This window comes from Nuphar pumila, chromosome 2 (genome assembly GCF_984573655.1).
Source record: "Nuphar pumila chromosome 2, dmNupPumi1.hap1.1, whole genome shotgun sequence".
Taxonomy (NCBI): Eukaryota; Viridiplantae; Streptophyta; class Magnoliopsida; order Nymphaeales; family Nymphaeaceae; genus Nuphar; species Nuphar pumila.
The window spans coordinates 138,670,624-138,692,563 of record NC_143250.1 but is presented as its reverse complement, the minus strand read 5'-3'; the positions used below and the strand labels follow the sequence as shown (position 1 = coordinate 138,692,563).

At 37.2% G+C, this 21,940-nt stretch overlaps 1 protein-coding gene across 2 annotated transcripts; it reads right to left on the bottom strand.

The window, feature by feature from the left end:
• Positions 1-3,397: 3,397 nt before the first annotated feature.
• On the bottom strand, positions 3,398-13,605 carry LOC149847303 (uncharacterized). Of its 2 annotated transcripts, XM_089996921.1 has the most exons (3): positions 13,258-13,605; positions 10,834-10,905; positions 3,398-5,815 (listed from the first exon to the last, which is right to left on the bottom strand). In XM_089996921.1, exons 1-3 carry the CDS (start codon positions 13,265-13,267, stop codon positions 3,675-3,677), a joined length of 2,223 nt encoding a protein of 740 aa, XP_089853047.1. In that variant the 5' UTR covers positions 13,268-13,605; the 3' UTR covers positions 3,398-3,674. The 2 variants fall into 2 exon arrangements, with proteins under 2 accessions (XP_089853047.1, XP_089853048.1); XM_089996922.1 differs by lacking the exon at positions 10,834-10,905 and having other exon boundaries at positions 13,258-13,597.
• Positions 13,606-21,940: the final 8,335 nt, after the last annotated feature.

Sequence of the window (21,940 nt, the reverse complement as noted above, 5' to 3'; positions counted from 1 at the left end):
GTAAGAAAGGTTTAGAATGGTTGACAAATCTTTTTAACAAGATTTGGCGGGCAAATAAGATGTCTAATGAGTGGATGAACAGTACTTTGGTGCCTCTATATAAGAATAAGGGTGATATACAAGATTGCACAAACTATCATGGTATAAAACTCATGAGTCATACTATGAAACTTTGGGAGAGGGTGATTGAGTATAGGTTGAGGAAGGTTGTCATGATATCGGAGAATCAATTTGGTTTTATGCCTGGAAGATCAACTATGGAAGCTATATATCTTCTTAGACAACTTATTGAGAGATATAGAGAGAGGAACAAAGATTTGCATATATTTTTATTGATTTAGAGAAGGCATACGATAGAGTACCTAGGGATGTTCTCTGGTGAACAATGATGAAAAAAGGTGTTTCTCTGAAGTACATTAGTATAATTAAAGATATGTATGAAGGTGTAGCAACCAATGTCCAGACTTGTGGAGGGGTGACAACCAATTTTCCTATAACGGTTGGGTTACATCAAGGATCTGCATTAAGCCCTTTCCTATTTGCTATAGTGATGGATGAGCTTGCGAGATCAATTCAAGAAAATGTGCCGTGGTGTATGTTGTTTGCTGATGATATTGTTTTGATTGATGAGTCTAGAGCTGGGGTTAATGCTAAGTTAGAATTATGGAGACAGACATTGGAAGCAAGAGGTTTTAAGTTGAGTAAGAGTAAGACAAAATATATGAAATGTCGGTTTAGTAAGCAACGAAGTAGTGATGGGAGTGTAGTCAAGCTTATTGAGCAAGAAATACCGGTGGATGACTGTTTCAAATATTTGGGATCTATCATTCAAAAGTATGGAGAAATTGATGAAGATGTAAATCATAGGATAAAGGCTGAGTGGATGAAATGAAAAAGTGCAACTGGAGTGTTGTGCGATCGTAGAATGCCATTGCAGTTGAAGGAAAAGTTTTATAGGACAACAATTAGGCCCGCTTTACTATATGGTATGAAATGTTGGGCTGTCAAGAGACATCATATTAAAAAAATGAGTGTAGCTGAGATGCGTATGCTTATATGGATGTGTGAAAATACAATAAAAGATAAGATTCGAAACAAGGAGATACGTAAAAAGGTAGGCATTGCATTCATTAAAAATAAGATGAGAGAAAATCGTTTACGGTGGTTTGGACATATTCGACGAAGGCCTAATGATGCTCCAGTTAGAAGGATGGAGAAATGGTAAAATATATTAGTTAAAAGAGGTCGGGGTAGGGCTAAGAAGACTTGGATGAAGATGATAGGAAATGATATGAATGCTTTGAACCTCACCAAGGACATGACATTGGATATAAATGATTAGAGGAGAAGGATTCATGTGGAAGACCCAGAATGATTTCCTTTTTTGGTTCATATCACCCACCCCAATTGTTTTGGAATGAAGGCATAGTTGTTGTTGTTGTTGTATATGGAGAAACAACCCCCAGGAATAGAGACCCAGCCAAACAGTTGTGTTCTTGGACATTGTGTATTGGACTCCACTTCCCTTGACTCTTGGACTATGGAGATCCGAGATAAATAACTAAAAATCATGTATTTGGTTGGTTAGGAGGGCATAAATATTGTATATAATCAGTCAATGGTTAATATTTAATCTCCACCGCACATCTCACTTGAAAACCGTGCATTTCACTTAGGAGCAGTGAGAATGAGGCCCATGCACATCTCGGTCAAGTGAGATATACGGCAAAGATTGAATATAATCAATGGATCGGTTACATACAATATGACCTGATCCACAAGTCCTGCCCAAATTTATTTTCCACATTATGGTGGTATAATTATCCCGACATAACTTGATCTTTCACCATCAAATCTTGGTTGCCCTGTTTGGCTTATCCAACACTTCCCAGACTTTTGGGTCATGGCGTGTATTGGGGATCCACAAATTGGGTCCAAAAAAGCAGACATCAGCCGTTCCAACCTTTTATTGTGTCTCCACTAGGGGTGGGAATTGGGCCGGCTCGGCCCGACCCGGTTCTTAACGGGCTCGGGTTTGAGACTCTCCACAGCTCACGTGTTCCCATTGCATAACCCATTGGATCAGCGGTCGAATATGTAAAAACATGATGGTGGTCGGCAGCAAGGCTGGGAAACAAGGCAAGCCACTCGTCACTCAGTTCATGTTTAGCTCGCAAAGCACTTGCTCAAACTCGAAAAATAAACTCGGCAAGCTGAATATGAACAATAAGTAATTGACTAGGCTCTACTTGTACAAGCTGATTAGGTGTTAAAAAATAGATTTGACATATATTTTACATGTTTTTTTGTAATTCTATTTCTTATAGCTCTGAACCAATGTAATTTTTCTGTGGACAAGCAAGCTCGAACCGAGCTAGTTTAACTCAAGCTCATTATGAGCTCAAACTCGGCTTGGCTTGCCACAATAATCAACCAAGCTTGAACACTTCAATCACAGTTGGTTCAGCTCGTTAAGAAATGAAAGCAGATCAGGTGATAAGCCTTATCACCATCCACTATTGATAAGGCATCACCACCTTTCATCATCGCCTTTGTTCATTGTAACAATCAGCGAGCCAGTGAGAGAAATAATTGGTTCAAAACATGCGATAAAACAAAAGAAATTAGCAGGCGGGGGGAGGAAGGGTAGCTGGACTCCTGAACAAACAAAGGGGCTGAGGGGTCACCAAGGGCTTAGCTTGTCTGGCAGAAGCAGTTAGTGCACGTCACCTTGTGTTGGAATGTTGCAAGTTCGAATCCCAAATGGTACGGTTTTATAACTGGTAGTGGTCTGCCTAACCCCAGCTCTGTCGAAAATAAAAAGGGGCTGAGGGGTTGCTTGCCTCTGCCCGCCCTCAAAAGGGTGGGTTAACGGCCTTTCAACAAATATCTTTGTCATAAAAGGGCCTGTTTGGTTAGAGACACTTATCCAGATAAATTAGGTATTAGAAAATTAAAAAACAGATTATTTTTTGACATAAAAATCAGATTATTTTATAAAAAACTGAATTAATAAATTTCAGAAAGAAACTATCCAAAAATGCGGGCACCGCTGGAACTGCAGCCAACGACCCACTGCTAAAGAGAAATTTCTCCCGAGAAATCTCTACAATCTCATTTTTTGGCAACCATAGACTGCTTCTTCTTAAACCAAACCTGCAAGTGTCATTTTTTGTTTATATTTACATGGAGAAACTACCCTCAGGATCAGAGACCTAGCCGTGTTGATCCAAAATCAGTCCACATTGGCTACAATAGATTTGTATATCTATAAGAGAATCATTTGAATGTAACATGTATGCATATGGCTGGCATGCTTACCAAACTCATAAACACCACAAGAAAGACAATACTCAAGTATACATTAAACAAGTGAAACATCCAAAACATCCAAGGATGCAAATGAAAGAGATTAACACATTTTCCAATTTTTGGTGAAAGTTCAGACCAGCTTTGAATCTGGGTTGGGAATTTTCCCATGGCAACAAATAATTAAATCAATACATCAATTTTAAAACAATTGGAGAATGTAAACAGAAGATCAATGCACACCAGAAAACATATTTGGCACAGCCGCACAAGACATGCAGATATATAAAAGAAAAAAGGAAAAGGAAGCTTGTGTTACAAAGAAAGAATCAAGGAGACATTAGAAAAGGCAATTCCTGCTAAAATCAACAAGGTCCACCAGATGTCCCTGATGACTCAGCTACATCCTCCAGTTTAGGTGCTGCTGCCGAAGTCGTATCCACCAATTTTCCTCTATCTGCTCCTCCATTCACAACTTTGTTTAGTCTCCTTAACCATATATCATAATCTACAGGATATGGAGTGCCGCATAGGCTGTCAACATAGTCAGCAAATGCTTTCAGCAGTGCTGAAACCTCACCCAGCTGCTGCTGAATTGACCGTTTAGCCCAACATCTCTCCCTCCACTGCAGTGCCGACTCTATTGAATCCTGCTGCTGCATCAGACCACCACAGACAAAATACAGGAGATACACAAGGCTTTCTGCATCTGATGCAGGGCACAGTTTTCCTTGTTGAAGAGCATGAGTGGAAGAAAACTGCAAGTTTACAGCAGGGCTATCCCTGTCCTCCAAAACTGCATGTCCCCAAGATACAGGTACATAACGAAATCTGCTACCATCATTAGAAGTATGAACTCGTATTATGTTTTCAGGGCAGATGTCACCATGCTGAATGTTAGCTGATGCAGCACTTCTCAATGCAGACAAGCAGTCTCTGCAGCAGCGTAAAGCCTCCTCAGAAGAAAATGGACCATCAAGTGCAACAATAGATGAAAGCGGCTCCCCAACAGGAAATGTAACAAGAACAGGGGTTCCACACCAGGGATGATCACACCGACTACTGGGAGCCTGTTTCTGACACGGACCAGGATGTAGCATCCGACCAGAGGCAACAATCTCTGGCAAGAACTTGCTTGACACACCCTGTTGCTTCATGATATTCAGGACCTTAGTCTGACGTTGCACCTGATACCACAGGCTCATATCCTCCCATGAAGGCTTCAACCGTGATGGATGTGAACCTACATAGACGGTTAATAGTTCACCTGGATGTCCTAGAAAAATGGCACTATAAGATAGGTAATTCCCACTGACCAGGATCTCCTGTATATGGAAACTTTTCTGGCCTTGAGGATCCACCAATACAATAGTATCGCCAGCGTTGAGCCTTAATCGTGTTATTTTCTTCTCAAAACTATGCATCTCTTCACGTTCAAGTTCAACAATCTCTCCTGCCTGGGTATCTTGTTGGCCAAACATTGATGCATGGACATTCTCAGGTAGACGATACTCTATCCTACGTTTCTCGAGGCGTAGATTGTGATCTGCAACTAAAGTAGCAACTGATTTCCTTGGTGGTCCTTTCCACTGGACAATGGAGTAAAATGTTGCCAGAAGCAACTGCAGAGTTCCAAGATCCCCCCAGTTTGGATTTCCGAACTTGTTCCAAATGAGATCCACAGGAGAAACATTGACTTCTGCATTGTCTTTAACCCATTCTGCAATTGTTTTGTAAGGGTTGCTTGTACCAATTTCCAAGCTACTAAGGTCACCCCCAACTTTAACCACCCCTCCAAATTTTGAGTCTAGGACCAGCAAATAAACAGTATTGCTACTACCAGCATCAAACTTGCTCAAGCTCCTTGAAAGGATCAAATGAAATCCATAAAATAAGGCTTCAGCTATGGTTGCTGCTGAAAATCCCAACTCAACTCCCTGTGCAATATCAGATTTGAATAGTGCCAGTTCTACCACTTGATCCCAGCGAGCCTCTGAACTTCTACCAGTTTTAGCTAGTAAAGCTGCTCCACACAATGAACCGATCCTTCCCCTTGAGGCTGCCTTCTCAACAGTATAAAATTTTGATCCAGGGTACCGAGGACAGCATACAGAAAATGGCAAAGGCCCATTTTTACTCCAAAAGGTCCGCCATAGACCATCAGCAATTGCATGAAGGAAATCTTCCAATGCAAGAAATTTGTCTTCTTTCAGTTCATCAGAAGCATAAGCTGTACAAGGCATCCTAAACAGTTGCTGAAACACAACCCCCTCCAACGCATAATCAAACTTCCGCAACTCATCAACCAAAAAAGGGGGTTTAAACAACAGCTCGCTGTCACTGGAATTGGCACCTGCCCTCTCAAGAATCCAGTCTTCAATATTGTGTGTGAATGATTCAACATCAATGGCTTTCTTTGCATAATCTTTAAGAACCTTGAACACTCTTCTGGATGCAGGAACAAACTTGCTTGTGTTTGAATCCTCAGACTTAGTTGGTGAGACAACTGCACCATACAGATATCATGGTTATAGTAATCATACAAATCCATGCATTGCATATATATGCATACCAAAGGACAAAATAAAGTGATATTTTATAGATATGAATATTTGAGTGGAGAAAGTGGAGGTAGTGTGATCAAGTAGCAATCACCTAGAGTATTTCAATCCTAAACAACATGCATTTCTGATATTGATTTATTCTTATGTTGAGTATGAGTCTTATGCAGAAGCAGTAGGAAAAGAGGGGTGGCAAAGAGGTATGGCTGAGGAAATGAATGCACTTAAGAGGATGCATGCATGTAAATTGGTAAAGCCTCCACGAGGAAAGAATATTGTTAGAAACTTTATAAGATAAGACCAATGCAGATAGGTTAATCGAAAGGTACAAGACAAGGTTAGTAGCAAAAGGCTATAATCAACCGTTTGAAATTGACTTCAATGAGACCTTTGCTGTAGTAGCTCATATAACTACTAAAAGAATGTTGCTTGTTGTAACTGCAACACAACAATGAAATCTGTGACAACTAGATGTCAAGAATGTCTTTTTGAATAAAGATATGGCAGATGAGGTTTATATAAAATTGCCACAAGGGTACTCGGATCCAGAGGGCAGAGTCTGCATGCTACAGAGAGCACTATACGCTCTCAAACATACACCACGGACAGGATTTGGGAAGTTTAGTTCAACAGTGAAATCTTTTGGTTTTGAGAAAAGGTATCATGATCCTACCTTGTTTGTATCTTCCTCTGTGCATGACAAATGCATACTACTCATTTATGTAGATGATATGATTATCACAAGAGATGAATTGAAAAAACTGGAGGATACCAAGAAGAAGTTGGCCAGCATGTTTGAGATGAAAGACCTGGAACATCTGAAATATTTTCTTGGATTGGAGATAACATACTCATGAAGAGAATTGTAACTATCCCAACACAAGAATGCAACAGATTTGTTGGTAAAGACAAGGATAGGAGATGACTTGGAGAAGGTTAGTTCACTTATGAAAGCAAAACTAGTGTATAGACAGTTAGTTGGGAGCCTCATATATTTGACTATATCCAGACCAGATATTACCTATGCAGTTCATTGAGTTAGTCAATTTATGAGCGCTCTTAGGACATTTTATCTGGTTGTGATACCTAGGATTATTAGATATATGAGGAACACTATGCACCATGGCAATTTTTTCTCATCATCATCTGTTACCGTGTTCAGAGCCTATTGCGATATAGATTTTGGAGGTTCTACTCAGGATCACTTATCCACCACCGGATTTTGTATCTTTCTTGGGAGCTCTCTAATCTCATGGAAAAGCAAGAAACAATAGAAAGTTATTTTATCTACAATAGAAGCAAAATATATAACTATGGCTCAAGTCACAACTGAGATTGTTTGGATAAGGTGGCTATTGAGCGAGTTGGAAGTTCCCATTGTTGACAGGACTTATTTGTAATGTGACATTATGAGTGTTATTCATATAGCAAAGAATCCGGAGTTTCATGAGAGAACCAAGCATATTGAGATAGATTGTCACTATACTAGGAAAGCCTATGAAGAAGGAGTTATTGCTCTAGATCATGTGAGTTCAAAAGACCAGATTGCATATGTGTTCATGAAAAGTTTTGCTCTGTCTCAGTTTAATACTTTACTTTGCAAACTTGGGATGATTCCATTACATCACCCTAAGTTTGATGAAGAGTGTTAAGAGATATGTACAATAGTGTATTACTACATGTGTATTGCCCTTTTCTTTTGTATATTTACTTGTATATTACTTTCTTATTAGGGGTATTTTTGTCCATGTAATTTTGTCTTGTAGTGTAGGATGAGAGGACGTCCCACTATATGGATGTATCTTTCTTCTTTTCCAAGCCAATTAACTTTTCATTGAATTTGCCTCCTTCCTCTCTTGTGTATCTCTTCTCCTCTTGCTTTGATACCAGATGAGCAGAGCCCTTGTGGGCAGATTGAATTAGAAAGTGCATACAAGGAAATAGGTTTCTTGGTAATAATTATTGTGGATTCAAAATTATAGAACAAACCAAATTTCTGTAAGTAATAAGTATATTAAATGCATATATTATGTTGTGGAATAAGGAGAAAAACTTGAGGAAATGAAGGTCTTTTACTTGCTCGGAATTGAACCTAGAGTATGAGATCTTAAAAGCTAAGATCAGGAGTAGGATGAGCTGCCCTTCCCCTTGAAGCAATATACACTTTACAAAGAAAAGATAAAAGAAATGTTGTGTGAATCCAAGAGTTAAGCACAAAAGATTTGGCTCCTACAGGTGTAAACAATTCCTATAAGCCATCATTTTAATCAAAGCAAAGGAGGAAAGGTTGCTAGTTCCCAAAGAAAAATAAGAGCACGTATGCAATAAATATCAGTATGTATGATGGCAATCCTTCTAAGTTTGCCTTCCCATGGAAATCTGGAAATTTAGAAGAGTTCTTATAATTGGTTGGATGGAAGTCAAGTGGTACAGATCTTTTAGTCTACTATGCCCTATGTCACAAAGACAAGTACATGTATGTGACTTGTAGGCAGGACACAAATTCACATTTCTAAAAAGTAGGATAAGAGACATGTATATATGTCTTTGTTCTTAAGAAATATCATTTTTACATAAAATAGTTCAAAATATCAAGTATTTTAATTTAAATCAGGATGTTATGTAATAACAATTTATTTAATGATAATTAGTACTTTAAAAAAGAAAATAAATTAAATTAAAAGAGACAGTCCCAATCGACATTGAAGATGCCATCAATATGAGAGGGGGAGAGGGGAGTGGGAACCACATAAATAAGAGGGGGGGGGGGGGGGGGGGGGGGGGAGTTACATTAATGATTAATGAGAGAGAGATGTATAAAGCAAAAGAACTTTTGTCCTAGAAAGAAGGGAAGCTACCTTATTTCCTATAAAAGAGGTCTAACACACTTCCCTCTTAAGGCACAAAAATACCTTCACTTTGATTTTTTTCGATAAAAAAATGAAGCACCGCAAATCAACATTTTTGCTGTGATTATATGTTGAAGCTTTAATGTCGTGATATTATTGTGTTAAACACAATTAATCAATAAATTCAATATATCACATTAAAACATTTCTTTTCATTCTTTAAGAAATTGGACAAAAATATTTATTGACACTTCTTTTAAAGTGTCTGATGTGAAATGCATTTGATCATGTCTGACATAGTCAAAGATGTGTCCCTGACGTGTTGTGCGGCAAACCATGTCATACAATGTGTCGATTCATGTCATGGGTGACAGGTAAAAAAATGGCATGCCCCTGTGACATATTCTATGAAACAAACATTACGAAGTCACTTAGCTTGACTTTGGGAGAGTGAAGGTAGAACAACCTACATGACAAAGGGGTTCCATCATTTTAATGAATTTATATATAGAGTAGCGGGAAATGCCAGCATCTAGAAAGCTTGACTACTATCTCTAAATAAGGCATCCTATCATAGTCAAAGTTTTGAAGAGCTAGGCTTTATGGTATACATGCATGGATAGTTGTAATTCTTTACAAGCATAGTTTTGTCATCTTATTCATGTCACCAACTAGGAGCCGCAATCCTAATACTTATGTTTATGTTTTATATTGGCCAAAAGTCACTTATTGATGACATATTATTATTAGTGTATATTCACAACATTATCGTAATTGTCCAATTAAGGGATTTCTTATATAAATGAAATTCCTAGTTGCCTAGGCACCTCACCCTGGATGGTTATGTATTTATCCATTTGTAAACAAGAGTATGTCGGGTCGAGTCCACAATGACACAGATCAACTGCGATGTTTGAATCAAAATCTATCAGCCAACAATCTATTCCATGATCTCATGGTTGCCAAAAACAAATCAACTTTTTTCGCCAGCAAGATGTTGAGGAATCCGTAGATCTAGAAAACCAACACCCAACTGAACCTTCTCAAACTTTTTTTTTAAGAACCAAAAAGATTTGTGCCAGAATAACAGATGCTAAGAAGAACAATTACCTTGACCAAAACCACCTACATTAAAAATTAATAGTTAATGGCTGATAAAAGTTGGTGTATTCACCATCAGAAATGAGCACTGTCAGTCTCTTTCACGTATAAATCTATCTGATTTAGAAAGGACCAACCTGCATTAGTATCTTACTTTCAATCAAAACATGGGTTTGAGTCACACTCGGTGTTATGAGAAAAAGCTCCAAGAAGCATAAAACATTTCCAATGAGATCTGAAAACTCTTTTTTCAGATTGATAGAGGTGGAAATAGGAGCCAATATCCAGTATTTATCATTCTCCCAAGATATAAGCGGGGTGCTAGCTACTAGTTGAGCAAGGGAAACTGACCTTAATAGGAGTACATGCAGGCATAACTATTACTATAACGAGGATTTTGGGTTCCTATAGTGGAATAGGATCTAAAAGCCAATAGGATGTAAGACGGTCAACTCCATGTGGTTTGTTGCTCACAGCATACCTGCTACAGGTGAGGCAAAAAAATAAAAAATCCAACCAGATACTGGGGAATGAAATCTTTAGAAATGAAGCCAGTTAGAAGGCAAAAGGAATCAAATGCATGCATTCAACTCTCTCTCTCTCTCTCTCTCTCTCTCTCCATTGCAAGCACTAATGAAGGGTAAGGGAAGGAGGCCAGCAAAATTTTGCCAGATAGACCGACCAAAGTATCATTTGATTAGCCTTGGTTCACTTACACTTACTCTCACTCTCCGCCTATAGGCAAAAGGTGTTGCAGCCTATTCTGATAGATAGGAATGCATAAAGAAAAATATCTAAATCACAAAACAAATTAATAACTATGCAAGGGCATCTTAAAATCAGAATTGACAAACCAATGGACATGCTTGTGTGCATCATTGACGAACTCTCCATGTTCAAGTTACTATTCCCACAGAAGGAAATAATTTACTCTTTCTAAGACATGCACTTTTGAATGTGTTCAAAAGATGCCACCAGCATGTAGTAAAAGATAAATGTGAAGACATACTAACCAGATTCAGATCTTCTAAAACTCCCATCTAAATATTGCCCAGGGGATGAGTCAAATTTTCTTGATCGGAATCCTAGAAACATATACATTACCGAGTTATATTTGTAAGCATTATATAAACATCAAACTAGAAGCTTACATTATCAACATATCAATGACAACTACCAAATCACTTATTCTTATCAACAGATATTCTACAATATTTGCTGAAACTCTACACTTGAAAAGATCAACCAACAAAAATTGAAGATGAATAATTTGCTGAAAGTCTACATTTAAAAAGATAAACCAACATAATTCATGGATACATCATAGCTCTCATAAAGAAAATTTATTGATGCAACAAATGTCTCATGAATGATTTCACCAATAGATGCATGTAAACATTCAGTTTTCTCTAAAACTCATTAGATTGTATTTGACAATGAAATTACGAATCTCTCTCTAATTGCTAAAATAAACAGGTATTCTCTGAGTTGTTCACCTAGCCAAGGAGGATCCACTTCAATTAATAGCCATTCAACTTAACTGAGATACCCAGTTACGTTGCATTAATCTAATTGGCCCTCAGTTACTTCAAGTTCCTACAGCATATGGAACTGGCAGACAAGGTAAGCTGCTTATATACATAAGAAATTAATTTCATGATAATGATGTGTATGGTTATTACACCTTTCTTTTTTCTTTTTCCTTTGATGCCAAAGCAAAGCAAGGTCTACACGCTTGTTAGAATAGGTTTACCAACTAGAACAATTTTTCTGGTTTGGTCTCTCTCTCTCTCTCTCCAACATGATGGTTACTGTTACATGTTTCATGACCATGGTCAAAAGTAACGAGATTTCCCCCCCATAAATTGATTGGTATGACTCTTCCTGGATAGTGTGCCTCTTTACCATATTTGACAACAAATTTCTTAACTTCATTTTAAGTTTTTAATGCTTTTTTACATGTTTATGTGTCGTTTAGTTTCGGTTTTCAAATGAAAGCTTAAAGCAAACCACATAATTTAGATGGCATCTATAATGTTCCCTTTTTCTTTTCCCACATTCTATTACAGTAGAAGCAGGGGCATCAATGGCAACAAATGTTAATCTTGTAACATTTTAGAAATAACATATCTCAGCAAACATACTAGCTAGGGAATTTTTAATTTCTTTTGATGTTATCATTATTACAAAATTTTGTTTTTTGTGCACTGGTGGCCAAACAGTGCTTTTAGATTTTCAAAAGGACAGTCTGCCAAATTTCTTGTATCAACCTATTCCTATTTTTTTGGCAAAAAGATGTTTAAAATTAAACCTTTTTGAAACATTATGATCATAATTTTTACCACAGAATTCTATTCTAGAATTCCTCTCTCTCTCTCTCTCTTACAATGTTGACTACGAGTCTCTATCATGGTCTGTTTCTACCTACGATGGTTGCTGATGTATACAAATAATGAACTTCAACAAATAGATATCCCCCTCTCTCTCTCTCTCTCTCTTAGTTTGGTGCAGTGCACCAGCACGTTTATACTAGGAGGAATCCAGCAAGGTAGCTCATATCACCTGACAGTTGCAACAAGATTTCAAGTAATTTTTATAGGACAGCAAGGATCCCCAACTTCAGAACTCATCTTAGTTCTTAATAATACTCAGGAGACTAACTGATAATATAGACGTTTTCACTCCAGCAGATAGTCCCTACAGAACACGGAGAAATGAAAACCAAGTGGCAACAACTACTGATTTTTCCTGATACATCCACTGGACAACTTCCAGACGCCCTCTCTAGCATGGTCTAACGGCCAAAAACAAGGAAAACCCTGGGATGCCGCAAAGCCTTCCACAGTTTTTTGTGCCAAATCATCAATTTGAATCCCCATACAAAAATTTGCCCTTATCTCCTCCTGTGACGGTCATCCCCTCTCAAAAGGATGCACGAATGAGCCACAAAAAACGAAGCCAAAGGGGCGAAACGAAAAACAAAGCAAAGTCGTAACTAAATCTAGTAACTAACTACCGCTCATTTGGTCACCAAGCAGTGTAACCACCCACCAAACATCCGGAAGAGGAAGAATTCGAGGAGTGGTGTTTCATATCTTCTAAATAGAAATCAACACCTTCCAAAAAAAATCAACATTAGACGTAATAAAGGGTTTCATCATTTTCGTGTATTCCAAATATAAAGCACCCATCCTCCAAAATATCAACAGTCGACGTAATAAAAGTTTTCATGTCTTCCAAATAGAAAGCATCCATCCTCCAAAAAATCAACAACTCGACGCAATAAAGGGTTTCATATCTTCCAAATACAAAGCACCATCCTCCAAAAAACATAAACACCAGACGCAATAAAGGATGCCAACATCAACATAGAAAGAAAAACAGATCGAAATCGAAACGAACGAAATGGGAAACTAGGAAAAAGGGCGAAAGCTGACCTAATTTCATGCTGGAACCTCGATCAAGAAACAATGCCCGACCGAACCCTAAACATCAGAACCCAATAGCTGCAGTCGATCAGTCAGAAACCAAGCGCTACTACTTCCCGCTAACCATACCCGATTTTGGCACTCCCAATCGATCTTAATCTTGCAACATTATACATCTTCTGCTCCTTTTGCTTCCTCTCTCTCTCTCTCAAAAGGAGGCGACCATGGTGACCAAAAGCTGAACACTTTCTCCTTCGCTCGCTCACGTTCCGATGCAACTGCCGCTGCACCACCACCCACACCCCACTTACTTTTTTTTATATCTTTTTATGAGGGGGGTTTCTGCCTACTTCTCTCTTTGTGTGGGAGGTTCTCTAATTGGGCCGTCAAGAGGAGAAGGGAGAGCAAGACGCCTCATCAGTTGTTGTTTTTCAAAGTAGAATATGGTAAAAGAACAAAGACAGCGTTAAAGCCAAAACCATAATTCGTTTACAGCTGAAGAGACATGATTGCGTGAGCACACTCCTCATGTACTTGGGAATCAGAAAAGCCATACCATCTGCCCTTCTATTACTTTGTACGAATCGTCTTGCAATCATGATTCACAGTCAGCCACAGATCTTGGAGTGCCCTTTCAAAAAAAAAATATTTTATTTTACTCTTTTACAAATATTTCAAAGCCATTTAACTGAATCAATTAATGTAGAATCGACTCTATATTATTTTTTTGAATCAACAAATGGTGGATTCTTGAATCGGGGCGAATAAACTGCTGTATTATTTTTTTGGCGAAGAGCCAATTCTATTTGAAACAGTTGATTCAGATCGATTTTGATAACACTAGAAAAAACTTGCGATGCTTACAATTTTTTTTTTGTTGAAACTTATAAAGTATCTTCTTTTTTTCTGAGAACAAAGAAATTTTGAAAATTTTCATAAATCTCACGTTTTTTCAGCAAAATCTTGGCAATAAAAAATAAATTAAAAAATATAAAAAAACATTTTTATAAGAAAATATAAATAAAACACATTTAAAAAAAAAATCTTAGGATAAATATATGCTAAAACCATAAATATCGTGATATTTGTCACGGTTTGAAACTTTTGCTAGAAATTATCATTTTAAACTTTCACGCAATTTCTTGCGATATTATCACAAGATTTTTATAAATCTCGCGATATTTGTTACAGGGTGTCAAAAACATATAATCCATAAAATAATAAACATACAATTAATACAAAATTACAAAAAAAAAATAGTTTTAATACGTTCATTTCACATTAAAATACAATATTTTCTAAATAAGTGGTTTTTCTCAAAAAATCACGTTCTTAATAACAAATATTAAAGTATAATGACAAAATTTTCAAGATATAGTAAATATGTGTGGCGTTTATAATACTGCAAGCCTGCAACCCTAAGACTGAGAGACCCTTTTCATAATTTTTTTTTTTCCGATAATATCTTGGTCTGTATTAACAGCATTTCTTGTGCAGTAAATAGAGCACTTTCCCACGACAGCATTTGTCTCTTCTGCGTGGCTTGTGTCATATGACGTATGAGCATTGATGGACGGCTCCAATAATGAGCTCACCCAAGCTACATGAGGGTCGCTCTCATTTGTTCGCTACTCTTTCTTGGCGGTCCCATCTAGCATGCTCCCTCCACATTTTTTTTTGTTTTACGCGTTTTGACTTAGGTTTCTTAATTTAATAGTTTTCAGTTAATTAATATTTATTGTAACTAATTGACAATAAATAAATAAATAAATAAATAAATAAATATATATATATATATATATATATTTGGGGTGAGGATAGAATTAATTGTCAATTGACAATAGTTGCTTGTGCAATAGTGAAGTCCCCAAGCAAAGCAAGAAAATCAGTTCGAGTATTGAATACTACTTCTAACGATCAAACCCCATTGGCACACGGGTGTGTTCGTAGCCAGAGACCAATTTTCTTTTATAATGGTAAGTTGGTAATAACCCTAAACTTAATTACCTAAATAGTGACCTAAAATATAATATCTTAAACTTAATTACCTAAACCTAATGTATGACGAGAGTAGGTGGTAGCTGCCAACCACTTTTCTAGCTTACCGTTTGGAAGTTCTTTTTCATGTTTTCCTTAAATCTGATCATAGAGATGTGTTCTGCACGCTTGATTTTGTAGGAATCCGACTCTTGGATCATCTTATTCGGGCATCCAAGCAGGTTTTTTATAAGGTTAACTGTCTAATATTTTTATAAATATTCAAAACTTAAAAAATAATACCTTTTATCAAAAAAACTGTTGTGGGCACATTTTTTCTCAATAAGTCATCACTTGGAAAATAAAGTGGGTCACAGACAATGTGACTAATGAGTCGTAGGGTCGTGATCTATATTTAATCAGTCATTATTGTAATGAAATATAATTAAACAAGGTGTGTGTGTGTGTGTGGGAATGGACCCACTGACCTCTCAAATAGTGTGGGGGGCATTGGTCCCTACTGCCTGATGCAGTTGCCAACCCATAAAGGTTCTTTCCTTACCATCCCCACCGCCTTTTCCTTTGTCCTGATGAGAACATATAATTTTTTTCATGTGCATGCCAACCAAAAGGATATTGGTACCTTTTTAGTTGTTTTTTTTTTGGATTTTAGGCAGTTGTACTTGTACCCATAGTTACTAACAGTGAAAAAACAGGTGAGGACCCACAAGGGTTCACTCATCATAGGGGTGTCAACCGGTCCAGTTTGGTTTGGACCCAGGTGGAACCAGACCTGGCCTCGATTTTTGGGTAGGGTATCAGGTTTAGACCCAAGTTTAATCGGACTCATCATAATAAAAACCATACCAAAACCCGATATGAACTACATGAAACGGACCCGGGCCATACCTGATAAAATAATATTTTTTGTCATTTTTACATTGAAAATTTGTGGGTTTTAATCGGAACTCGGGCTGGGCCCGAGTCTGGTATAAAATTTCACAAACTATACCCGGATCCATGTATTAATCGGACCTTCGGGTTCGTACCCGGGTCTTAATCAGATCGTATTATTTATCATCATATCCAGATCCTATAGAGTTTGTTACGGGTTTGGTCTAGGTAAACCCAACCCATTGACACCCATACTCATCTCGCAGGGACAGCTTATCAAGGTCACCAAATTGACAGGATGTCACAAGTTCGAAACCCATAGATGACATCCCTTGCTGCAAGGTCAAAGCTGAGGGTACTCCTTGGTGGGCAACGGTGATTTTACCAACCTGAGGACAGCCAATATGCAATCAGTGATGAAAGAAAAACAGGTGAGGAGTAGGGGTGGCAAAATCTGACACAACCCGCCAACCCGCTTCTTAGGCGGGTTCGGGTTTGGCTTAAACAGGTTCGTGTCGTAAACGGGTCAACCCACCTAACCCGTTTATTAAACAGGTTAGGGGTATGCCAACCCGCCTACCCGGCTGACCCATTTAATAAACGGGTTAGGCGGGCGGGTCAACCCATTTACCCGAACTTGACCCGCCAACCCACCCACCAATCTGTTTACTCGAACCCGACCCGCCTGCCAACCCGTTTACTTGAACTCGACCCGCCAACCCGTTTACCCGAACCCGACCTGTCAACCTGCCCGCTAACCCACCAACCCATTTACCCGACCCAACCCGTTTATTAAACAGGTTAACTGTGTCATGTCGGGTTACCCATTTAATAAATGGGTCGGGTTTGTGTTTGCCACAACCGACCCGTTTACGTGTTGAGGTATGCTGAACCACCGACCCGACACGCCAACCCTACCCGATTGCCACCCCTAGTGAGGAGCCAATGAGCGCAATTTCAACAAAATGCTACTCCTTAAGAAATGCTTGGATGCATAAAGCCTAAAGTTTGATTAGGAAGAAAAAGGAGTAAGGACCAACAACAGAAATGACGAAAAAATGACATAAAAATCTAGTTTAAATTTATGTTTTTTGTTAAAATGAAATTTAAGCTTCTAAATATTAAGTCATTGACTGTACTACCCCTCAAAATATCACTATTTTTATCATTTCAAGGGTATTTTGGACTTCTTGTCTCTGTTGTTGGACACTCATAGCGGGGTATTTTGGGCTTTTTACTTCTGGGATCCTACTCCGTCTTTTTTATTTTTCTTTTTCTTTTTCTTTTTAAAGGCAGGCCGGAGTTAGCCTGACTGACCTCTACCAGTTACACAACTATACCATTGAGTTTTGAATCTGCATGTCCCAACACAAGGTGACATGCACTAGCAACTCATACCAAAAAAGTGGAGCACCCAGTTGGTAAGAGTCCCTCTTCTCTACTCTCTTCAAAAATGCTAATTTGAAAATCCATTGAACATTTCAAAAAATCTCAAAAAGTTCATGGTTTTTTTTTGAAAAATCACAAAAAAATCATAAAAATTATGAAGCATCCATACATTTTTTTGAAAAATCATGAAAATTTTAAAAAATCCTAAAAAAGTTTATGCTTTTTTAAAGATAAACATTATGAAAAATCTGGAAACAACTGCAAAAGTTTTTGAAAATTCATAGAACTTTTGAAAAATACTCAAAAAATTCAAGTAAAAATTGCAAAAGTTCTTTGCAATTTTATTGGTAATTTTAGATAAATCACAAAAACTCATAAAAAGTCTAAAAATTGATAGAAGTTTTTGAAAATTTACAAAAATTGTAAAATTAAAAAAACACAAAAATTCTGAAACATCCATATTTTTTTTAATTCATGAAAACATTAAAAAGTGTTAAGAAAAAATCACATAAATATTAATAAATTCTTAAACCTTTTTCAAAAATTCACAAAGAATTGTAGAAAATCCTTAATCCATAAATTCTAGAGATACTCAGGCTAGATCTCCTTGTTCAAGTATATGACCTTCACCAAAACTTTGAGCAAGACTCACCAAGCTTATTCGTAATTGTCTTTCATCTCAACGCATAACTTGTATCAATGCATGAGCCTCATATCTCATTCAATTATGGTGGTCAAGCATGTCAAAATAAAAGAGCACACAAGAATTTTCAGGAGCATTTAGTTTCTGAACTAAAGAATTGTTTTCAAGTAGTGTTTGATTAATTATGTATTAATTAATGAGTAATGCCTAGGTGCTCCCGGGGCGCCTACTCCCACATACTAAAAATCATAGTTGTAGGTTGTATCTTCTCAATGAGACCTCATGGATGTACTCAACATAGTTTATTTGATAGAAAACATTCTTTGGATCATGTTTTTTGGACATAAAAATAGAATTTTTTAAGTTATGAAAATTTGATACATTGTGAGCCATTGATTTTTAAATGTCTTAAAAAACCAACTAAATAGGGGTTATAGATCATATCTATAGGGTCTGACACAAAAAGTTCAAAAAAATTGAAAATCTAAAGCTTCTATTAGGTGGAAGTAGGTGCTTCCGGTGCACCCCATAATTAGTGTTAAATAATATTTGATTGATTGATTCAAGGTTATCAATAAGTAAGATTTTTCTAAGTCACTTTATTCCTTTGTATCCAAGTTAATTACTTATCATTTTGTCTAAGTCACTTACTTTTTTCTTTGTGATTATCAAAAGTATCCCTATTCATAGGTCTAAGATCCACAAATAAGATTCTCTCGCATGAAATGAGTCATTTCAAATAGGTTCATTGCTCCAGCCCAAAAATATGATTAATTTGGCATGGGCCAAGTGAGTTTCGAGTAATTTTTTATAGATTTTTTAAAAATACTATTAAATAACAAAAAAAATATTGAAAATTTCAAAAGTTCCCCAACAATTTATGAACATTACAAAAAATTGCAAAAATTCATAACAAAATCTTCAAAATATTCTAAAAATGTGAAAATCTCTGATTTGTTAACATTTTTCAAAAAATTCTCAATTTATTTGTGAATTTTTTTTTTTGTGAAATTTTCATGGATTTTTGAATTTCATGTGGGGGTATCAACAACACCCGTTATGCAGCGTATGTGATATTTTAGATTTCCCATTTATTTCACAAATGTAATACCAAACAAACAGTCATGCATGAGTCCTTCTAGGTGCACATTTGTTTGTACATATTTCAAGAATTATCAATTCTTAGCTCTTAGTTGTTCCCTTTGACCTCTCAGATTCCATTTGGTTCCCACCATTTTTTCTTATGATGGGGATCGATTGAGGAACCCTCACCGAGAACCGGGTCACTTAACGAGCCTGCTCCTTGCAAGGTAAACTCCTAGTGGGCTCTTACGGTTCTCACCCTTAAAAGATGGTAGTTGGCAATCCAACTTTTTTTTTTTTATCACATTTATCTTGATCTCCATCAGGACAGTGGTACCACATCGTGAAACACTGACCCACCCACCAATACTTGTGACCAATGTTGTCAGTATCAGTGGGTAATGGCCTGTATCGACCAATACTTATCGTATCGGTAGAAAATCAATACTCTTCACCCCTGAATCGGCTATTTTTTAATAAATATAAAAAATACTTAAACTTATCTTTTAATAATATTTTAATGACTTTCTTTAACACATGTCACGTTCTGATTGACACGCAATGTTTTTTAATTATTTTTTGGCTGATTCAGAGCGATTCATTTGATGAGTATAGGTATCGGCCAATTCATGTGAATCGATTGGCCAAACGATACAGGGCAGATACCGATACTGACAACATTGCTTGTGATCATGTTTATTCTCATGATGATACAGCATAACTTTGATTAGAAGCACTGGAACCATCACAGCTCACTCGGGTTCCCAATCTGTTTGCTTCTCTTCTTTTTCTCCTCCATGTTTGAGTGCAGTGCAGCTGTGGGGTAGACTCGATCATGAAAAACAAGTATGAAAAATGTGAATCGGATTTTCGCCAACTGTGCTTAATTAATCATCTTTTGCAGTTTACAGTGTATTAAAAAATTAGACAGGATGATAATTAGCACCTCGGAACCACTAATCACGCGCTTGAAAGTGAAAAGAGCTATATATGTGAGTACCGGCATTTACCTGTCCCCAAGGTTAAAGAAGTTGGTGACATGATGACAGAAGAGCCTGCCCAAGCCCCCCATGAATGATTAGACCAATTGCTTTCTCTGCTGTCATTTCCTTCTTGTTCCTTCACTCTGACCTTTGAGACCAGATGGTCACAAGTTCCATGGCTGGATTGCTCACCAAATCAGCTAAAGTCCCAAAATCTTGAAAAAAGAAGAAGAAATTGGACGTGTCCAGCATGTACGACATTAGTTTGACAGAAGGGCGTCCACTAGTACTCTCTCTCTCTCTATCTATATATATATATATATGGAAATGAAAATCTACAAAATGAGCAACGCGCTAAATGAAACATATATGATATTGGATTTTTTATATTTTTTTAGAAATTCTGACCACATATAGATGTGTTTAGCATGATTGACTTATTAGAAATCGACACTTGGATCATGCATTTTTTATGAAAAATGGTATTTGAAGCCTAAAAAATTTATGAAAATTGTAAGCAATTGATTTTTGAAACCTTGTAAGAACTTATCCATGCATCAGAACCAAATGCTTCAAGAACTTATTCCAATACAAAAACAAACATATAGACCATATATGTGCGGTTAGAATAAAAAAGAACACATAAAATTTAATATCATACTTTATTTAGCACCGTGCCTTTTTTTAGGTTTTTTATTTTCCTATATATATAGAGAGAGAGAAAGAGAGAGAGGATAAGTCTTTGGTGTTGATGTGCATAAGGCATTAATGAGTTGAAACCCATATGTGTAAGTTGTTTTGACCAAGGTTGTTAAATGCGATGAGGCAAAGCGAGGCATTGAGCCTGCGCTTCGCCTCTGAGGCGTACGCCTTAGGTACTGAGGCATACGCCTCTCACAACATGAGACTCCATGGTATTATTTAAAATATCGTAAAAATATGTGGCATCACACTCAACGTCTCGCACTAGTGAAACATTTCATCATTATTATGGTGAACATGGCTGCTTCTAACCCAGAAATCCCAGATTTGGGTTAGAAACTTTTTATATTTACTTTAAGCGCATCACAACAATGCCTCAGTACCTTGAGCGTGCGCCTCGCCTCTGAGGCATACGCTTCAGGTACTGAGGCGTACGCCTCTCACAACACTGGTTTTGACTCAATCTAACCCTACCTATGTCACGGGACACCATTTTGGTAGTGCATCATTGGTGCCACGATCTGACATGCTGGGACACGTGGACACAGAAACAGACATGCATGTATGGTTCATATTTTAATATTGTTTAATTATTTTTAATGTTTTAAAGTATTGTTTCAATCAAAATATATTTTTAACATTAAAATATTAAAAATAGTTTTTATTAATTAAAATTTTAAAAATTCCATGCCCTTGTGTTCCATTATAAAAAAAAAAAAAACTTTCATTTGGTATCCGCAACGTGTCCTCGTATCCACATGTCTTTGGGACATAGAACCCAACAGACGTGCTCACCATAGTCAATTTGTTAGAGATCAACCTTTGGAGCAGAGCTTGACAATGGGCTGCTGGTGTTTGTCATTTTCGAGTTGCTAGCACTACTGGGAGATGGCATAAGACGCTTCCTTTTTGTTCCACTACTGTGACCCTCTCAAGCAGTTTGATCATTTCTTTGGAAGCATCTCGTCAAGCTGACAACTCTAGCCTCACCACCATCATCTACTTTATTGTGCTCGTGAAG